Raw genomic sequence first — 20,992 nt, 5'->3', positions numbered from 1 at the left:
CCCTGGGACACATAACCTCGATGTATTGGGAGAAATGACAGTGCCCTTCTAGTGACAGCTTTGCTCAATAATTGCCTTGATGTTGACACCTATTTGCGCTTGCGCTACCCAATGATTTAACTCTTAGCTGTCAGCACATAAACTTCACAGTTTTGCAAGGCCATGAGACTCCTTTATCTAACAGTCTTCAATGCGAGAAAAAAAATAAGTACATTCATTACCAATCACATGCGCTTGAATAAAGCGATGATGATGCCGTCACCGGAAATGCCCGATTATGGATCAGTGACCCCTAAATATGGGCAAATTGTGTCTCGTTAAAAGTTACACATGGGCAGTAAATGATATCCAAATGACCCTGTGCCCTGAATAAGGTGCACTTTCTTTTCAAAACAAAATCACTGCATAACTGCAAGATCAATCATTGCATAAAAATTAGTTAATGCCCCAAGAAATTCCCATCACGTGGGAATCTCATTTTGGCAGAATAATTAGGATTAAACCAGACAAACCACTTTGCAGCTAACAAATGAAGATCTGAGTGACTTGTTTTACAAACAAGCAACATCTCATTCATTCCGCCCTTAATAGGTTTTATTTCATTTTAGAAATGGAATGCTGCTACTTTTAAGGTTTAATAGGAAATATATTAACTTAGTCAAATGACATATCATGCAGCAGCCCACATTTCATTTGGTTAATCATTTTCTCATCAGTACATTACTGACCTTTTAACAGTTTGGTAATAATAAAATAATGAAATTGCGGCTGCTCTTTAATCTGTACCATGAAGCATACCCCTTTCACATAATCTCCATCCTGGATTTTGTTTTGACAGAATTCAGACATCTTTTGGGCCCCTGTGTCACTTAAATAGCTTACTGCACTGTCTGCACATCACGCTAATTACTCTAATCACTTCTACTTTCCAACCTACACTGCTTAGGTACAAGGGAACTACGGGTTAAAACTCGATAGATCTGTCTGAGTGAAGTAGAGCCAACTAGCAGCTCATAATACAGGGAATCCAGTATCTTACTTATTTGAATTATTTTCAATAAAACATAAAGGGGCCTGTGTACTAAGAACATATTTGCATTTGTATTGTGCGTCATTGTTTTTGTGCTAAAAAGCCGTACAATCCTTCATAAAATGTGCGTGGTGTTTTTGAAGGTCGTTATGTGATTTATCTGACATATGACACATTGTTTGTTGTTTGAAATTGATTGACATGTTGTGTCATGTGGAATACCCACTGATGCCCTTTAAATGAAAACTCAATGATGTGTATTTTTTTTTTAAATGAATAACTAATTGTTAGTAAATATCAATGATTAGTGGGATATTATTTATAATATCCGTACTGTGAAAATATTTTGTTAACCAAGATAATAAAAAAAAAATCTGTGTTGGATTAATACATTTTTGGTTTATACATAGCAATTTACTACCGCGTTAACAATATAAATAGACTTTTTAGGGTTGGGCGCACAGAAACATCCTTTTTTAGTATATCCCATTAACTTCTGTACGATTAGTGCAGTCATTTTTGATGCTGATGGTGCAGAATGGGAAATTTCAGATTGCTCCAAAAAGCCGTGTGCAACGCTTAGTTCATAGACTCTAGAGTTTAAACCAAGATGGACGTTTAACACAAAAGGCCCAGATCCACAAAAGTATTGCGCTAAAGCTTTCACACTTTTATTGTGGATATGGGCCAAAGTTCCCTATTCTACATGCTATGACCCCGTCTCTGTCATGCTGGAGATTTTAGTCACATTCATTTTAATTGAGCTGATCTTTTCTAACTCATTCTTTCAAAGAAAATAATAAGTCGTGTTCTATTAACCAGTTCATTATTAGGCCAAAGATATGAAACATATCCTGATTTACCCGAGACTGTAGCAGTTTTCACAGGTATGTACAAAATCTCAAACCAGAATAATTGTTGAAGCTTAGGGCCTCGTTATGTTGTCTTTTAAATAGATGGTGCAGGCTGGGTGTGGTTATGCAGATAGAATAAGGATGGGCAGCAGAAACTTTTACAGGCTCGCTATACAAGAACATACTTCCCGTTAAACATATTAACGTGTGGCAAATTACAGCTCAACCCCGTTATAGCGCGATCCGCTACAACGCGGATCCACATATAACGCGGGCTGAGCTTGGTTCCCGATTTAAAACATCTCCAAGTTTTTGGTTTTTTTCGCCCCCCCAAAGCTTTATTGCTAACACACATGGAAACGGACATAAACACGGACACACGGACACACACTAAAATACATCCTTTTACCATTTCATTGCCGAGGACAGCTACAAGGAAATACAATGCGTTGCTAGATTCAGCAAAAGCAAAAGAGTGATTTGTGTATTTAAATCCCTCCAGTGCTGAAAGGGTTCATTTGCAACCAAAATATGGAAGGCAGCACAGTTTTCCCAGCTCTTTACATCTGCATTCTCATTTTCTCTACCAATCTATAAATCTAAAAATATATACCCCAGCTCATAAATAATATATACCCCAGCTCAAATATATACCCCAGCTCACAAATATATACCCCAGATCACAAACATATACCCAGCTCATAAATAATATATAACCCAGCTCACACATAACCAGGCACGCACAAATAATGCAAAAACTGAACTGAACATAACGCAAATATAAATGGAGCCGCCTATCTTATGTCTGACATATACAATAACATACAAGCCCTGGAAAGTGTTCTGCATTCAAATAATTAGAATAAAATATTATTGTTCTGCAATTTCAAGTTGATGCTGCTGCCGGCGCCTCCCTCACACACACAGACACACAAAGATCTCCTACCTCTCTTGTTGATTCTGGGATTGTGCTGCTGGTGTTGGCTCCTCCCTCTCCCTTCCCTCTCTGGAAGCTGACAAGCAGGGAGAGGAGAGAGCTGCAGATGCCAGGTAAGTCCTGACCGCGGCGGCCATTTTTAAAAGACAAAATCGCGATCCCGGTTATAACGTGGTGTCATTCTGTGGACCCCGAGCACCGCGTTATAACCGGGCTCAGCTGTATAATTTTATTCTGTGCTTTTCCCCCTGGTAGCTCTCACTCCCATGCTGGGGACGTAATTGTCACGGGAGACAAGGGATTTACACCTTTAAACCGGGATCATATCACTGAGCAAAACCAAGAAGTAAAACAAATTGCGATGTATTCCTTAGAAACAGACATACACACAATGGGTTACAATATACAGGAGAAAACACAGTTACTGGGGGTCTGGGCTACCAAACTAAAGTTTCCTAGTTGAAATAGTCCATAAAACAAAGTCTTTAGGTTGACCGGGACTTAGCTCGAAAAGTCCTGGAACTCAAATCGGCATGAAGTTCCTGACGCCACCGCTGTATCTCTTCCGGAGATTCTGGAGATCCCCTGACTGGGAGATAGTACCAAACGTCCTGGTACTCTTTTCAGCGTTAAGCTCCAGCGCGACCGCTACGTTCTCTTTTCAGAACTTGGCCCCGAAAAGTGGGACTTCGAAAATTTGTTGCCTTGAAATTTCTGAAGCCGGCTCGCGTCTATTTCTCCAAGAGCATCTTTTGGCGAGTTCAAATTTGTCACTGCTGTCTTGGCGCTTAGAATCTTGGCTGAATCTGAGGTCCGGATTGGCTGCTGGGTTTCTTATAGTATTTCAGATTCATTCATGAAATACTACAACAATCCGAGGCTGGGATCTTTACCACCAGCCAATCATAGGGCTGCCAATCTTCCAAAGCCGGGCAAGCGGTTCTTCAGAATGCCATGAGGGCATGCGCGAGTTTGCCACCTTAGCCACTTGTTATTCAGATGCCACCCGCTGGGTTAGGTGCCTCCAAGTCTGGGAAGGCAAATGCTGGCCGCGATGGCTTGCATTGTTTCCCGGACGTGGGTACTCCACTTAATCATCCTGCCCAAATGGCTTTAACACCTCTGGCAGCATCTGTGGCTTTCAAGTACGAACCTAGGGCCGACTCAGTGGCACCACATCTTGGTAGCCCACTAGCGCCCCTCAGAGTACCATATTTGAAAGTCCCAGATTATAAATTTAATACATTTACAAACATCTCAGTTTAATAAAAAATATAATTTTACACTTTTTACTTTGTCTACGTCTTTTGGGCTATGAGGGGTAGAATGGGACTATATACTTTTATTCCCACCAGCCATATCCCCCACACACTGTAAACCTGACTTAGACTGTAAAAACCTTATAGCCATATTGGCTATTAAACCTTTTATAAAACAAAAAATATTTCCCATTTTTCTTCTAAGTCCTGAAGTGAAATGAAAAGATGCTTAGCTGCAAGCCCAGAGCTGTAGCTCCTTCCCTTAAGAAAACCTAATTTTCTTTAGAACCAAAAAACGCTTAGGCACATTCCCAGGGCTGTATCTCTTTCCTTTACTGAAACTAGGACTTAGGTTTCATAAAACCTTTCTCAACTTAATATACAGTTGAAGAAAACCCTCAGAACCGCTATACTGATTCTGGGTATCTGGGCACATACTGGGGGACCCTCACTAACTTAGGGAACCTTGACTGTACCCGGGATATACAAATCCCTATGCCCTCATTTACCTTTCTGGTCTGTGCTGAAGCAGGGAGACCTGGCGGTCAGTCGCGTAACTGTTTTCAAGGGAGGATTTTGACCAGAGCGATGTGTCTATATGTACCCAGGAATCTAACCTGATTCCCGGATACAATTTTGGGGTACTAGCAACTCTGGACCCAGCTACATAGACACATTCTGACAACACTTTTACCGCAAAGTCCCCCCTGAAACTCATAGCCTGAGAATCTCCACTGGTTAGCACTCCTGGAAAGGTAAAACACACATACAATCTTTATTGTTATACAATTACATTCATTGCAGGTACAATACACAGGTTGAAGAGCTGACACTCTAAAACAGGGCTCAAAGGTAACCAGCCGGGCATAATACCTTTATTGATGGCCTGGTTACCCCTTCACCGTCACAGTACTTCGGCTTGTTTTCCTTAGTAGTGGTTAGATCTGCAATCTCCTGCATCGCTTCAATAATGTGGGCCCCTGTTGGGAATACACTCTGCTTTCTGGGATCAGCATCCAATTACTGTGTACTGCATACCATGCCCATGCATATTGGATCAGGAGTTTACTAAAGACCTTCTGGTGGGGCCGATCCGATTATGTTTCTGGAACTACTACTCTGAGAACTTCTGTGGAATCCCTTGCACAGTCATTCTACATCACATGATGGGGAGGGGCAATACCAGGGTGACCCCACCCGGTTAACCCATTGAATGCTGTTAACCCCTTACATTACTTAGCAGTCCCCAGAGGGGGGCGACATAGAGATAGCATAGGACTCAATATATATGTACTACTGACCCACGTACATTTGCACTAGTTGAACCTTGCAGAACTGTGGTAGTTTTGTAATGACTATAGGTATAATAGAAAAAATGGTGTGTGTGGTCCGTCATAAAGATGTATGTGCATGTTGAATAGTGTACTTAAGTGCGTGTTAAATATGCTAATATATTATTTGACATTGCTGCAGAAACTCTAAAAATAGTAATAATAATGAAAAACATTGTAATGATATTTAGAATTTTAACTGCAATCCTAAGTGACTGAACTAGGCATGAATTCATGAGGAAGCTCGCATACTGTATATAATTAAGCATGTAATTAAGCAATTTGTATTAAATGCTTTATGTGGTAAAAAAAACAAACCAAAAAAAACTGTGTATGGCTACATAAATTAAGCACAAGAAATAAATGTTAACCCCTAACTGTGTTTTTCAGCAACAACAAAAAAAAAGTGATAACTACATTCATTTGAACACAATAGGACCACAAGTCTTCGGTGCCATTTGCTACATTTCCTCCAGTGAATCTAGGATGCTCTTGTGACATTTTGCATTTGTGAAAAAAAAGCAGAACAAAAAATTGATGAAACAAAACAGTTGTCATGTTACAGTTTGGCACAATACAGTACATAACATGGCGCTGTGCCACACGTGGCAAAACAGATTAGCACATATTTACTAAGCAAATCACACCTTATTGCCCATACTCTTGAATGGGCCATAACATGTCTTCCAAAACTTAAAGAATAGCACGGCTTAGTAATTATGGTCCATATAAAAGCACTGCGACCCATATTTACTAAGGGGTGTTATTCCATAAGACTTCTTCCTGCAATGTAAGACACCTCATAGCCCATTCAAGTTAGAGGGTTGTAGGGGGTCTTCCGACGCCAGAAGGTGTCTGGCAGAGCACCACTTAGTAAGTGTGCCCCTGAGCGCTCATTAAACCTCCCTTTATCATTTTGTTACCAAATGCTCCCACATTATCTCTCAGATCCTTTCAGGTACTGCCGACCCATCTGTGTGCTTATTTTTATTGATCCATTAAAAAGATAGAGCGGTTCTAATGACAGGTGGCTTATGACCAATGTTATTGCATCTGTCACATGCTCGGTTTCATCTGCTTGTGCCTTGAAGTGAATTTACAGCTCATTATTACGATCTATTAATCAGATATACTGTATACATTAAAAAAAAGGCTCCGCTCTGCCGGTTGTGCACTTTTCTGTTATTTGCTCTGTTATGTTATTATTTGTTTACAAAAGAGCTGTTTTCCATGGCTTAGCAGGACTTCAAGCTGCTGCGAATACATTATCCAGCTCTTTATTTTACAGCGGGAGTGTGAAATATTGCTAATTTATGATACTAATCAATGTTACTCATTACCAGTATTAAAACCTAGATGCGGCTTAAATCGTTCTCACACAGAAATACTGAAAATGTCACGGAGCACTTGCTCTTTTTATGGAGCATGTTCTGTTTACACATTTCTCTGCCCCTACATACTATCATTTCCCAGAGATGACTGTGCATGTGCTTTCCTGTTACAAGATCTGGCTGCTATTCTGCATTCAGTTGAATTAACTCAATGTTGAACTCTTGGGGGTCTATGTATGAAGAAGTGGGTCTACATTTGCATCATTTTTTTAGCATTTTCTTTGTGCACTTCATACCATATGTAGTAAGAGTATTTATACAGTTGGATAATTTGGCGTATTTTTGCTCTGTAACTGTGCACTAAAACACTTCCTATGCCACCTTTGGGGTGATGGAAGGAAACCAAAGCAGAAAACAGGAAACAATACTTCTGCATACATAGGCTATACCTTCGCCAACATGCAAATGTAACTCCAACTTCAGCTCTTCCCACTAGCTCCATAAATCCAACGTAGACATACAAGCATATGGCACAAAGAATATTAATACGTTGCTGCCGGTCACAGATATATTGCAGCGATGCACTTTGCACTATGATTTACAGTAGGTGATGATATGTTAAACCCCATAGCACAAATTGTTTCAAAACTGAAACCCTCTTTATTTTCACCTTTTATTAGCTCCAATATGGCCACGTGGGTCAAACCTCAAGGGGATGGTTAACGTCTCCTGATTAATGTCACAAGATATTAACCGTTCCCCACCATTCTTTGCTGGTGAGATTAGGAATTCCATTGTTGAATGAATACACAAACTTGACACACATGCATTGTATGCACCTGGGCTCTTTTGTAATCTTATCATGAGTTACATTCATCTAACAGTATTTTTGACGACTTTATAGTAAGTTGTGGCTGACAGTTTAAACTTGGATGTACCGGTACTCTGCCTTCTGTGTAAACATACTTGTGCCCATATGTCATTGTGCTACCCCGTAAAACACCTCCTGGCGCAGGAAGTAACTCTATAGGCCATTCGCCTAATTTGGCTATAAGGTGCCATAAGGTCAATCTTATTACCTGCTCTCAAACATATATCACGTGAGGGCCAGCAACGCACTGCTTTGAAATTCAATACAAGTCACTCTGAGAACAAACTTTATATGAGATTATATATACCTTGCACATGCTAGTTTTCTTTAATAACACAGTGCATTGTAATATAAGCCCTTTAAATGCCTCACTTATCTACTGCTAGTAAATGATAATAAAGACTGACAAATTATTTATTGACACGTGAACTGGTAAGGCAACAATCTTTGACACGATATTCATAGAAGTGAATTTCCCTACAGGGCACCAATTGGATTGAAATGCCTTACAAAAATGTCCTAAAAAAGGTAATACAGTGGTGTGTAACGCCAATTTCACAACAGCAAAATGGCTATTTCTAAGTGCATGGCAAAAGAGAATCAAATGTAAAAAATGTCTAAGACGATGGCGCGCACACAACGGAGCAACCGCTTTTTGAAAATACATAAAATGTGTCTTTTCAAGCGGCGGTCGCGTCACGTGACCAGTTCAGCCAATCACAGCGAACCGGCTCTGTGACGTAATAGCCACGCCCCCAACACTCTGAGCACAGATCGCTTGTGCTACAGCAGCAAGAGCTCGCACTCTCGCAAGCAAGCGGAATATATGAGCTCGGCCTAAGAAGTTTGTGAGTGGAGTACGTATTAAAGAACGCAATGTGCCTTTCTTTTGCGCAGCCTAGCGATACATTGCGACAATGCTCCCCTCAGCCTCAATTAATTAAAGTCGTTTTTTTTCTCCCCTTCTGCACCATCTGTCAACTTGCGATTAGGGGAGATGGTTTTCACGAGGAGTAACAATGACGCGCATATTCTAATTAGATGTTCTACATTCTGCTCTTTGTTTTCATTTTCTGGGGTGGAAAAAAAAAAAAAAACCCACATGTGGAGTGGTGGAAAAACAGCTGTATCGGAGTGTCATAGCAATGAAGGAACAACAATGTGAAGTAGAATGCTGTCCTCACAGTGCATGCAGCTGGCCATGAGATCACCAGTGACGTTTTCACACGAGACCGATTTCTCTCCTCTTTCCAACTGCACTTTTGAAAACAATGAGAAGCATTTTTTTTTTTTATTTACAACAATAACACTTGGCATATATGATATGTGGCTCAATGACCCATTCTTTTGTTGTTTACCAATTTATGTATTGTTGATTTACTCACAGACAATGCAGGCGCTTGTAATGTTTTCATAGGTTTATATAAGTTCTACTTTTCAATGCAATAACTGTTCATTTTAAAGACAGATATCCCACTTTCAATCCTGCAACAGAGTCGTTTTCCACACATTTTTAAAATGCACTTCTAACAAATACTCATTTTCTTTGAATCAGCTCTGTACATAACAGTGGTCTTAAAAATGATTCCTTTGCAAACATTTAGGGGCAAAAAAGGTGGGTAAAAGTGGTAACACGCATACAACAAAGAAGAGCAACAGATTCCTTCTGTCATTTTCTATACCCCTTACTTAAAGCAAACGAGTGTGATCTCTCACACAAACAAAACCAAAAACACCATGGAAGTTCATGGAATAGGAAGTTGCTGTGTACTGTTTGAGAAAAAAAACAAGAGGCTGGGGAAAAAAATTAGCATGGAGATGTTGTAAACAAAAGTTACATTCTCTCTCCCCCTTCTCCACTCCCCCCTGCTTCTCTCTCCCCCCCTTCTCCTTATCTTACTCCACCTCTTCTCTCTCTCCACCGCATTTTATTTAATACCTTATGATGTCCCCAATTCTTTCCGCCTCTCTCGGCTCCAGCATTCTTGCTTTCTCCTCACTTCCTTTCTTGTCTGCTTTCTGTCTAAACTTTATAGCTATCTGACTCTCCTTATCTGCCAGTTAACTTAACGTGATTTGTAACCGGCGCTAACCACACCCAATCAGTGATAAATAGTGCACAAAAATAATAATTATGTGTAAAGGTGATCTCTAATAAATTTCTCAACCTTCCAGGAATGTGTACAGATTCCTTTCAATGATAGCTTGTCCAGGGTGGGAAGGGAGCGAAGATAGCAGGGATACACCATAAAAAATAAAAAACATATAATAGTGCAGCAAATCAAAACAATCTGGATAGAACAAACAAATCTTGGCTCTGTAGCAGTGCCTACTTACAGCAGGTCAGATAATAAAACGCATTGATCTACACAACTGGTAGAAAGGGGTCAGGATCTTCTATAGCAGCAGTGGTTTACAGCATGGGATACAGGCAGATCAGCTCAACCGTCAGGAGATGTAGTAGGATCAATATCATGCAAAACAAGGGCAGACCATGGGGCAGATCGCAAATAAAATTTTATATTAAAAACAGCAATATAACTTTAAGAATCGTACTCACAATAAGTACATATTCTGTGTTCACGTAAGGTTTTACTTGAGGCAAAAGGAGTGCCGGCCCAGTGTGGAACAGCTAGCAGCTGATCTTCTCCTTGACTCGCATCAGACCGGATGGAAGATGGCGTCTGACGTCACGTCCGCTGTGTGAGTGATGGCGTCCGGTCTTGGAGCTTTGGAGAGGAGCAGTGAGGGAACTCGGCAGCTCAGGAGCCTTCAGTTGAAAGGGCAGCTGCAGCAACTGTGAATGGCTGTGAATGGCTCTACGCGTTTCGTTGTGAATGACAACCATTCGTGCTCCTGAGGAAGTTGTCATTCACAACGAAACGCGTAGAGCCATTCACAGTTGCTGCAGCTGCCCTTTCAACTGAAGGCTCCTGAGCTGCCGAGTTCCCTCACTGCTCTTCTCCAAAGCTCCAAGACCGGACGCCGTCACTCACACAGCGGACGTGACGTCAGACGCCATCTTCCATCCGGTCTGATGCGAGTCAAGGAGAAGATCAGCTGCTAGCTGTTCCACACTGGGCCGGCACTCCTTTTGCCTCAAGTAAAACCTTACGTGAACACAGAATATGTACTTATTGTGAGTACGATTCTTAAAGTTATATTGCTGTTTTTAATATAAAATTTTATTTGCGATCTGCACCATGGTCTGCCCTTGTTTTGCATGATATTGATCCTACTACATCTCCTGACGGTTGAGCTGATCTGCCTGTATCCCATGCTGTAAACCACTACTGCTATAGAAGATCCTGACCCCTTTCTACCAGTTGTGTAGATCAATGCGGTTTATTATCTGACCTGCTGTAAGTAGGCACTGCTACAGAGCCAAGATTTGTTTGTTCTATCCAGATTGTTTTGATTTGCTGCACTATTATATGTTTTTTATTTTTTATGGTGTATCCCTGCTATCTTCGCTCCCTTCCCACCCTGGACAAGCTCTCCTTATCTGCCACCAGGCTATGTGCATTATGATATCACCAATGAGCTCAGGCCGGATACATACAGACATACAAGACCCACTGACATCTGTCTATATACAGCTCAACCCCCTTATAAACTGTGCTTGGGGTTCAAAGAATCACATCGCGATATAAGCGGATCACGTTAGAAATAATATACAATTGTATGCATTGTACAATAAAGTATTTAAGATACCAATAATCGTGTTTAAAGTATTCATAAATACAAAAATTGGGAGCCACGCTTGCATCGCGTTATAAGCGGATTCGCGTTGTAGCGGATTGCGTTATAACGGGGTTGAGCTGTATATATATTAGATCCAAGTGGAAATGCTTCATTAAGTGTGGAATACAGTTACGCAGAATTGCAATGAGGTCTAATCGTATTGCCATTGAAAACCTTTTCTAATATATTCTAACACTGATCTTATGATGCAGAATATGGGTTGTCGAATAGCCTTTCCCTGTTTAGGCTGGTAAAAAAAAAAAAAAAAAAAACTTAATTCCAGTAGCGCTACAACAGAAATCACAAACTATACCTAACTCAGGAACGAACTCTCCAGGGATTTAGAAGTTGGAATGATTGGGAGCAGAACGCTATCTTACATTATTCCTCCAAAAGAGAAATGTCTGGAGGATAGCACAGTTAAAGCACAGCGTCGGCATGTGAAGGCCATTCATGAAGAAACCAGCTAAAGATGTTAGCATGTTACTTACTCGGCAATCCCGCTGTAGTGTTTTCATCAAGGCGCTGTACGTTTCTGGATCGAAGTATAATCCTTCATGCATATCTTGCAGAAAATCCAGGTCCTTGTAAGTGGGGAAAGATTTCTCCCGTTCTTTTCTTGACGCCCTGCGCTTGTATGTTGAACCTTTCAGGTCATACGTGTAATGCATCCGTAGTGAGCGTGGCAAAACATTGTTCATTACAACCAGTCTGATGTTTATTCCCCCTGACTGAAGACAGTAAAGTCCATAAAATTTGGGTAAAAGTGTCCTGGGGTTCTGATTTAAATTCTAAAAGTACAAAGAAAAAAAAAAAATATATATTTTAGTACATTACCAACGTGAAGTTAAATGAAGCTGCATTTGGCTTCAAAACACAAAATTATTATTAAGGTGCAACTCTGAAAGCAAAATGGAGAAAAACACAAGAAAGCAAAACATTTCTACACTCCTGAAGCCTATAAAATACATGGTCACTGTATAGAACAGGGGAGCGCAAACAGGGGAGACTTTTTTTGGGGGGGGGGCGTAGCTCACTTACCTGGCTTCAGTCCCCGCTTCCGTATGGAGCCGCGGCGTCAAATGACGCCGGGGGGTCATGTGGCGTGACGTCAGATGACCCCGCGTCGTCATTTGACGCCGCATTAGTGGTTTGAGGGTGCCACACAGGGGGTGAGCAGGCAGTGGCCGCAGCGCCGGAAGTCTGCGCACCCCTGGTATAGAACACAAGAAGGACTTTCAGCAATCAGCATTAATCTCTTCACTACCAGAATGTGTTGCAGTGAAGAGGTTAATTACTCACACCAAATGCACCGTGCTTGCATAGAGTTCTGTTAGACAGATGAAGTTCACACATAAAAACAAAAGTGCACACAAATGGGGGGGCGGGACCAGGGATACTGTATGTTTTATAGTGCAGGTGCTGCCAAATCATGGTAGAAGGGACACAACACAAGGTACAGAACTTAACTATAGCAATGTGTCCCGTGGTACTTACAAGCAATTGAAGATAAAGACCTACACGTGTTAGGTCCCTCCAAACAGAGATGAATGTGCTCCACAGTGGCACTGATCACCATTCTGAATTCAAATTGTCTGATGTCCTTAGAGGTGAAATTTAACATTAGGCCAGATTAATTTGATAGGGGCCTCTGAATGAGGAAGTGTTTGTCAATCAATTGTTTTCTTTATCCTTATCCCAGCCTGTCCTTATCAGAGAGCCAATAAAGATAAGGGGAGGGGGTGTAAGGAGACTCTGGCTAGACATGCACCTGCTGATCTCCCCGTGACATCACACACAGGGGAGCAGCCATGGGAGCTCAATACCTTGTTTAAAAAAAGTAAATGAAAAATAAATCTAGGTGTCAGATTAGGTTAAAAAAAAAAGTATCAATTACCCAGCTAAGACGCCTAAAACATGTCACTGGTATCAGTTCACTGTGGTCCTAGGAGGGATTGCCCCTTTAAATGCAGGCCTAGCAGCAAAAGGGTTAACAATCCTAATATATTCTATGGCTACATATAGTTTAGGTTTTTGAGTGGGAGTAATAGGAAAATGACTGAAGACTACCTGCGGTGAGCATGCTAAATAGCAGAAAGGAAAAAAGGCACAAAGACAAAAGCTGCAGCGTCCTCCACCCCAATTAGAAACTTGGACAGAGTAATGTACAGATGTAGTGGGCTTGGGCCTTCCCGGAGCAGTGCTATAACATCACAAGAGCCGCAGCTGTGAAACCTCTAGGAGGAAATCTCTCAGCCGTGGACTTTCTGTTCTCAAAGACACAGCGGTCGCAATATGAGAGTTGTGACTGTGTGCAGTTGCACTGCAGCAAATAACAATGGAGCAAATCCCCAAATAATCCACAATGTTTTCAACTGTGCTGGCAGTAAAACAGCAGCCTCCCTATCTAACCCCCCTCCCCCGCTTCTTTACACGATGGGGTCCGGAGGGTTCTACTTCCTAGTTTTTCGAGTTGATTTTAGTGGCTGTCCAATAGAAGCCGCAACCAATTATGTTGTGCCTTAATATTGGCCCGAGGTTTGGTGGCCATTTTGTTTCCCCATGGAGGTAGATTGAAACTTGGTAACTTCACCGGTGAAAATCTAGGGCAACCGGGGGATCCCCGGAGCTGAAAATAGCATGGTTTAACCTCAGGGGACCCCCTGGTTCCAATACTATATTTGTAAAAAAATGGTAAAAAAAACAAAAACTAGTAAGGGGGGAGGAGAGGAAATGATTATATTGAAATAATAAATGGTGGTCTTTTAAGTTCTTGGATTCAAAAATGACGTGACACATTTTCATAAGTTATTGGTAACTGTCTGTTGACCACATCACGGGTCTGTTTAGGTTTTTATTATGCCTGCGTGACAGCTAACTAACACAACCAGAAAATCCACAATCTCTGCTTAGTCAGACACCCACTTTTGAATGTAATCTCTGAGGTTTCTGGACTTGTACAGCAAGTTGGTCAGGAAATAAGAATCCATATTTATCCATGTGACTACACAGGAATGAAGGATAATTCATCTAACCAAGGGGTGCTCAACTCCAGTCCTCAAGCCCCCCAAACAGGTCAGGTTTTCAGGATATCCCAGCTTCAGCACAGGTGGCTCAATCAGAGGCTCAGCTGATTGAGCCGCCCGTGCTGAAGCTGGGATATCCTGAAAACCTGACCTGTTGGGAGGTCTTGAGAACTGGAGTTCAGCCATACCTGCACTACCACATACCCTGATTCATTGTATTAAGTCTTTATTGATCCTCTCATCTTGTTATTTCCATTAAGTCATGATTGATTACAGCTTTTTAGGGCCTACTCATCTTCCTTTGCTCAATGGTGTTCCATAAAATGCCTGGTCCCTAATGACCGGAGTTGGTTTTGTGGTCGCAGATAGCTCAGGTTATTAAATAGGAGTGAGGGTAATACAAAATAATCTGGTTAGGGCTCTAAAAGGATAAGGATGCTACACAAATGCGCAATATAGCACTTTCTACACCAATCAGAAAACAAAGACGCAGATAGGGTCAATAAAACCTGCTGCAAATACCAAAAACATGCACATTTTACTCATTGTGCTGGTCTATTTTTAATAGTAGTATTTCCAATATTTTTCAGTTCAAATGGTGAATCGGATGCTTTTCTATATCAACAGCTTTTAAAGCCGCAAAACACCTGGCACTGCATCTTTTTTTTCATTCTAGGACTGAAGCAGGGGGTTCTCGGAGCTGAAATTGACACCGTTCCGGAGACCACCTGCTTCAGTCCTAGAACAAACAACAACAAAACAAAGATGCAGTGCACAGTGTTTTGCTGCTTTATATTGTATGCTAATAAGCTTCTTCGTTTTTCCCTATTTTTGTAAAACTTTATATGGATATTGGCCCATATTTACAAAGCAATGCTATTCCATATGACAGTGGAGGGCATCTTTCAGCCCATTTAAGTAAACAGGTATAAGGTAGTGTCTTCCAGCTCCGAATAGGCGGCTTGTGGACTAGCACCTCTTACTAAACATCTGGCACTGTTTGTTGTTTTTCATAGATATCATAGGCTCCAGAATACTTGACTCACCATGTAGTAGCCTGGTAGGAGCTTCTGAAGAAACTCAGCCTCTTTGTGCTGAACCGTTTTGATGATAAACTCATCATCGCTTGTCACGAAGAATATGGAGCCACTGGCACCAGGATTGGACAGTTCTATCAAGGGTTCACCGCACAGCGAGTACTAGAACAATGGAGAAAAGCTCTTTAATTGTTTGCTAAACAAAAGACTGGTGCCAAAGAATAGGACAGGGATACTCACAATAATGACACAGATAGTACAGTAATAGGTTAGTGAAGATAGACATTTTTCTTTTCTGTCTGCCAATCTGTAAAAACCTCATATTTGAAGTTACACGTAAAACGGACATTATTATTTTTTATATAAAAATAACGCTACCCTTAAATAACCCAGGGCTTGGGTGGGGAGAAGGAATTTAGTCCAGTGCTTTCCAGACTGCTCCTGCAATAAATGGGTTTTAATGTCAAAGCAGCAAAACATGTAGCACTACGCGACTGAACATTTTAATTTTATTATAGGGTTGAAACAGGGGGTCTCCGAAGCTGATCGGTGTTCATTTCAGCTCCGTGGACCCCCTGCTTCCACAGATACTTACCTCCGTAGAGGGTGCCGGTATCTCCTTCATGTTTGAATGTCCAGTTCACGCAAGAGATGATGTCACGTGTCATGGAACAGAAATACCCATTTCTGCCTTCTCTGTTTCACCCCCCCTCCCCCTTTCCATGGCAGTTCTGCTGCTAGCTGTATTTGGATGTTACTTTCCTTGCAGTTTCACTCCCAGTGCAGATGGAATGGATACATTATGTTGCCTTTTTTCCTTCCAGTCTGTCACACCCCTGGTTGCCCTGGCAACATCTCCAGTCCCCCAAGTTAATGGGCTTTCCCATTCCCCCCTGTCCCTGCTGACAGTTAGTATGGCCTGACCACTATCCCTGTGTCACAAGCAGTACCCACTGTCTTTTACTTCCTGACATTGGCAGAGTGAGTACATTCATGTTACACCCTTATGGCAACGCCAATTCTTTTCACCTGCCCTTACTACAAAGCACCACCCACAGAGATACACCTTTCCGACACAAACATCTTATCCACAAGTGCCTGTTTTTATTGCTGCTTTCCTAAATAAAGTGAAGAAAATATACAGGACTTGTGCTTTGGAAAGAGGGCCGAGTTGAAGCTAGCTGGGTTCATTCATAACCCAGACATGACCCTGGATCCAGAATATCACGGCTTCCTATTTGCCCGCGCGACGTGGGACATTTAAGACGACATTTCGTTAGGCACACAGGTTCACTGGCTGCAGAGATACCAGCACCCCCTGTGGAGGTAAATATCTCTGGGAACAGGAGGTCCACGGAGCTGAAATCAACACAGTTCAGCTCCGGAGACCCCCTGCATCAATCCTGTAATAAAATTAAAAATACAAAGATCGCGCAGTGCTACATGTTTCGCTGCTTTAACAGAAAATGAAAACTGTTAGAATATTGCATCCATTTATTTACCGATTCCAATATACACAATTTATTCTGTAGCTGTCAACACATAACCAGGTAATGGCATATTTTTTTTATTAAAGAATACTTTATTTATTTTTAAAGAAGGAATACATATAAATGTTTTCAGTTAAAGGTGTGAGATCTGTTCACACTTCTATGGGCAATGTTAGCACTGTAAACGTCTTATGTACAGTAGAATTCAGTCAGGTAACAATGTTATATGACTCGTTCACCTCCCGGACATATAAAACTATACTCAACTTTGTAGCACATTTACAGCGTTGTTGTGAACAACTTAGACCAGGGGTGTGCAAACTATAGGCCACCTGCCTGCTCAGCCCCAGTGCTCGCGTCTCCCCTACCTGGTATTCAGCGTCAAATGATGACGCTGCGGCATCATTTGACGTCATGTCGCCATGGCAACGCATCGCCCGAAGCCGGCAGAGGGAAGGTCTCGCGTACATTTCATTTAAATGCTTTGGGGAAGAGTGTAGGAATTCTGTAACCGCTGCGTCCCCCTAAAAAAATTCTCACAGGTCCCCTAGGGGGCGCGACCCCCAGTTTGCACACATCTGCCTTAGACCACGATTATCATGTCATTGTGGGGGCAGGACTAAGGCCCTGATCAACAAAAGGAGGGGGGCTAAGCTTTAGCACGTCTTTAAGTACCTTAATAATAAAAAAATCAGAAAAGAAAATATAGGACCCTTTCAGTGTGAGATGGGTAGGAGATAAGGAAAAAGCTGAGGTATTAAACAAATTCTTTGCCTCTGTGTTTACCAGGGAAGAATCAAGTTCAATAGTAGTGCCGCAGGAGAAAGCCACAACCTCCATATTAATGAACAATTGGTTAACTGAGGAAGAAGTTCATAAGCGACTTGAAAAAATTAAAGTTAATAAGGCACCTGGCCCCGATGGCATACATCCAAGAGTTCTCAAGGAGTTAAGCTTAGTAATAGCAAAACCATTATATTTAATATTCAAGGACTCCATTTCCACAGGCTCAGAGCCACAAGATTGGCGTAAAGTAGATGTGGTGCCTATATTTAAAAAGGGAGCTAGATCACAACCGGGAAATTACAGACCTGTAAGCCTGACTTCAATAGTAGGGAAACTACTTGAAGGTTTAATACGGGATAATATTCAGGAATATCGAATGGAAAATAAAATTATTAGTAATAGTCAGCATGGATTTATGAAGGATAGATCTTGCCAAACTAACCTTATTTGTTTCTTTGAGGAGGTAATTAGGAATCTAGACCAGGGTAATGCTGTTGATGTGGTCTACTTAGATTTTGCAAAGGCTTTTGATACGGTTTCACACAAGAGGTTGGTGTACAAAATAAAGAAAGTTGGACTCAGTAATAATATATGCACCTGGATTGAAAACTGGTTAAAGGAAAGACAACAGAGGGTTGTCATAAATGGAACTTTTTCAGGTTGGGCTAAAGTCGTGAGTGGAGTACCTCAGGGATCGGTACTGGGACCCCTGCTTTTTAACTTGTTTATTAATGACCTTGAACTTGGGATCGAGAGCAATGTCTCCATCTTTGCTGATGATACTAAATTGTGTAAGGTAATAGAATCAGAGCAGGATGTAATTTCTCTTCAGAAGGACTTGGAGAGACTGGAAACGTGGGCAGGCAAATGGCAGATGAGGTTTAATACAAATAAATGTAAGGTTATGCATTTGGGATACAAGAATAAAAAGGCGACTTACAAATTAAATGGAGATATATTGGGGGAATCCTTGATGGAGAACGATTTAGGAGTGCTTGTAGACTGCAGACTTAGCAATAGTGCCCAATGTCATGCAGTAGCTGCAAAGGCAAACAAGATCTTATCTTGCATCAAACGGGCAATGGATGGAAGGGAAGTAAACATAATTATGCCCCTTTACAAAGCATTAGTAAGACCACACCTTGAATATGGAGTACAATTTTGGGCACCAATCCTAAGAAAAGACATTATGGAACTAGAGACATTATGGAACTATGCAGAGAAGAGCCACCAAATTAATAAAGGGGATGGACATTCTAACTTATGAGGAGAGGCTAGCTAAATTAGATTTATTTACATTAGAAAAGAGGCGTCTAAGAGGGGATATGATAACTATATACAAATATATTCAGGGACAATACAAGGAGCTTTCAAAAGAACTATTCATCCCACGGGCAGTACAAAGGACCCGGGGCCATCCCTTAAGGTTGGAGGAAAGGAAATTTCACCAGCAACAAAGGAAAGGGTTCTTTACAGTAAGGGCAGTTCAATTGTGGAATTCATTACCCATGGAGACTGTGATGGCAGATACAATAGATTTGTTCAAAAAAAGGTCGGACATCTTTTTAGATGGGAAATGTATACAGGAATATACCAAATAAGAATACATGGGAAGGATGTTGATCCAGGGATTAATCAGATTGCCAATTCTTGGAGTCAGGAAGGAATTAATTTTTCCCCTTAATGGGGTTTTTTGTTTGCCTTCCTCTGGATCAATAAGTAAGTATAGATATAGAATAAAGTATCTGTTGTCTAAATTTAGCATAGGTTGAACTTGATGGATGGAAGTCTTTTTTCAACCTCATCTACTATGTAACTACTCCCATTCCTATGAATGAGGCGTGCTAACGCTTGGCCCCCCTTTAGTGGGTCTGGGTCTAAGTGAGCCAGACGTATAGGAAACAGGGGGTTCACAATCAGTCACGATGGGAGTGTCTCTGCCAAGGAAGAGCATTGTATTAAAGAAAAAACTAAAGAATATAAACATACGGAGGCCTATGTAGTAAGATTTCATTTAAATTGGCCTAAGAAGATGTCATACATATATTGTTTGAAATTCTTCTGGGAGCATCACCTCGTGTGAATTCCTGATTGATACAATTGAAATAAGACGTGTATTTTTTTTTTTTTACTTAGAACTAGTGTTAGTAAATGTCAATTATTAGTGTAATATTATTTCTAAGGCCTCGTTCAGGGTGCCAGCTGCAGGAGTTGGAGGGAGGGCGGCAGTGCGGCAGTTTGCTGGGCGATCTGTGTTTATCCCCCAGCAGACTTTTCAGCGTTGAGGAGGGGGCGGGGTTACACATGGCAGGTTAAGTATCGAGGCTGAAGTCATGAAATAATTCTCAAGAATGATTTCATTGGCTGCCTAGGTCCCTGTGACGCTGCTGCAGCTCTAAAAAACGAAATTTCCGTTTATTGAAACTGTAGCCAGCTTCAACTCCGGGCTTCGGAGACAGGGCAGCTGCTACCCTGTCAACCAGTATTCAATTTGAATACTTTGTTTCTCACGGCAGCACGCACAGCAGCACGCCCTCCCTCCGAAGCCAGCACCCTGAACGAGGCCTAATAGCCGTACTATTTTGTTAACCTATATACAGTAATTAAACCCATTTTTGGGGTTGATACATACCAACTTAATTCTGCGCTAACACTATTAACAGGCATTTTAGGGTTTACGCCAAGCTGAACTTGGCAGACGATTTGGACGCATTTTTTATTGGTTTTGTGTCTGACAAAAAATATACCTTTTTAGTACATACCATTTACATCAATAGCCAAGCGCAGTATATTTCTGTGCGCCAAAACGAATGGGGAAAAAAAAATCATTTTTGATGCACGTTGCGCAGATGGAGAACTTTAAAGTTAGTACAGAGGCGCAAAGAAGCGCAACGGAAATTGAGTTTGACATGTGTCAATTTTGCACCACAAAACACCATTAGTGATACTTAATACATTGACCCCACATTTTCACTGTAAGGATAATAACACACATTGAAGTCAAGTGTGTTTTTGATAGGCGTTGAAAAAAAAACTTTTGTTTTGTGAGTTACCATTATTTTACTTTAATAAAGGTCTCCTTGCCCTTTCCAAGGATTTAAAAAAAAAAAAATCCTTTTTAAATCTGATGCATCATGCATGAGATATAAGCATTCGAAATATGAAGTGCCGGTTAAAATGGAGCTCTCCTCTGAGCCCGGTGGAGTCTACAGGTTACCCTGGTAACCTCAGAAGCTAGAGATTTTTATTTTAACGCTACAAAAACATTAAATAATAATAAAACATGCTCCTGGCGC

The 20,992-nt window shown here is 41.2% G+C and overlaps 1 protein-coding gene across 6 annotated transcripts in view; it reads right to left on the bottom strand.

The window, feature by feature from the left end:
- Positions 1 to 20,992, bottom strand: part of PIP5K1B (phosphatidylinositol-4-phosphate 5-kinase type 1 beta) — a 159,128-nt gene that overhangs the window by 48,127 nt on the left and 90,009 nt on the right. For 5 of the 6 annotated variants that reach the window (XM_075597570.1, XM_075597561.1, XM_075597578.1 and 2 more), the window contains 2 exons: positions 15,430 to 15,582; positions 11,849 to 12,148 (listed from right to left, as the gene is read on the bottom strand). In XM_075597570.1, coding sequence (XP_075453685.1) covers positions 11,849 to 12,148; positions 15,430 to 15,582 — 453 coding nt within the window. The remainder of the gene's footprint in view (positions 1 to 11,848; positions 12,149 to 15,429; positions 15,583 to 20,992) is intronic. The other variant, XM_075597595.1, reaches the window with a different exon arrangement.

The sequence above is a fragment of the Ascaphus truei genome, chromosome 1 (assembly GCF_040206685.1).
Source record: "Ascaphus truei isolate aAscTru1 chromosome 1, aAscTru1.hap1, whole genome shotgun sequence".
NCBI classification, from domain to species: domain Eukaryota; kingdom Metazoa; phylum Chordata; class Amphibia; order Anura; family Ascaphidae; genus Ascaphus; species Ascaphus truei.
The sequence above is the reverse complement of the archived record's forward strand: the minus strand, read 5'-3'. Positions and strand labels throughout refer to the sequence as shown.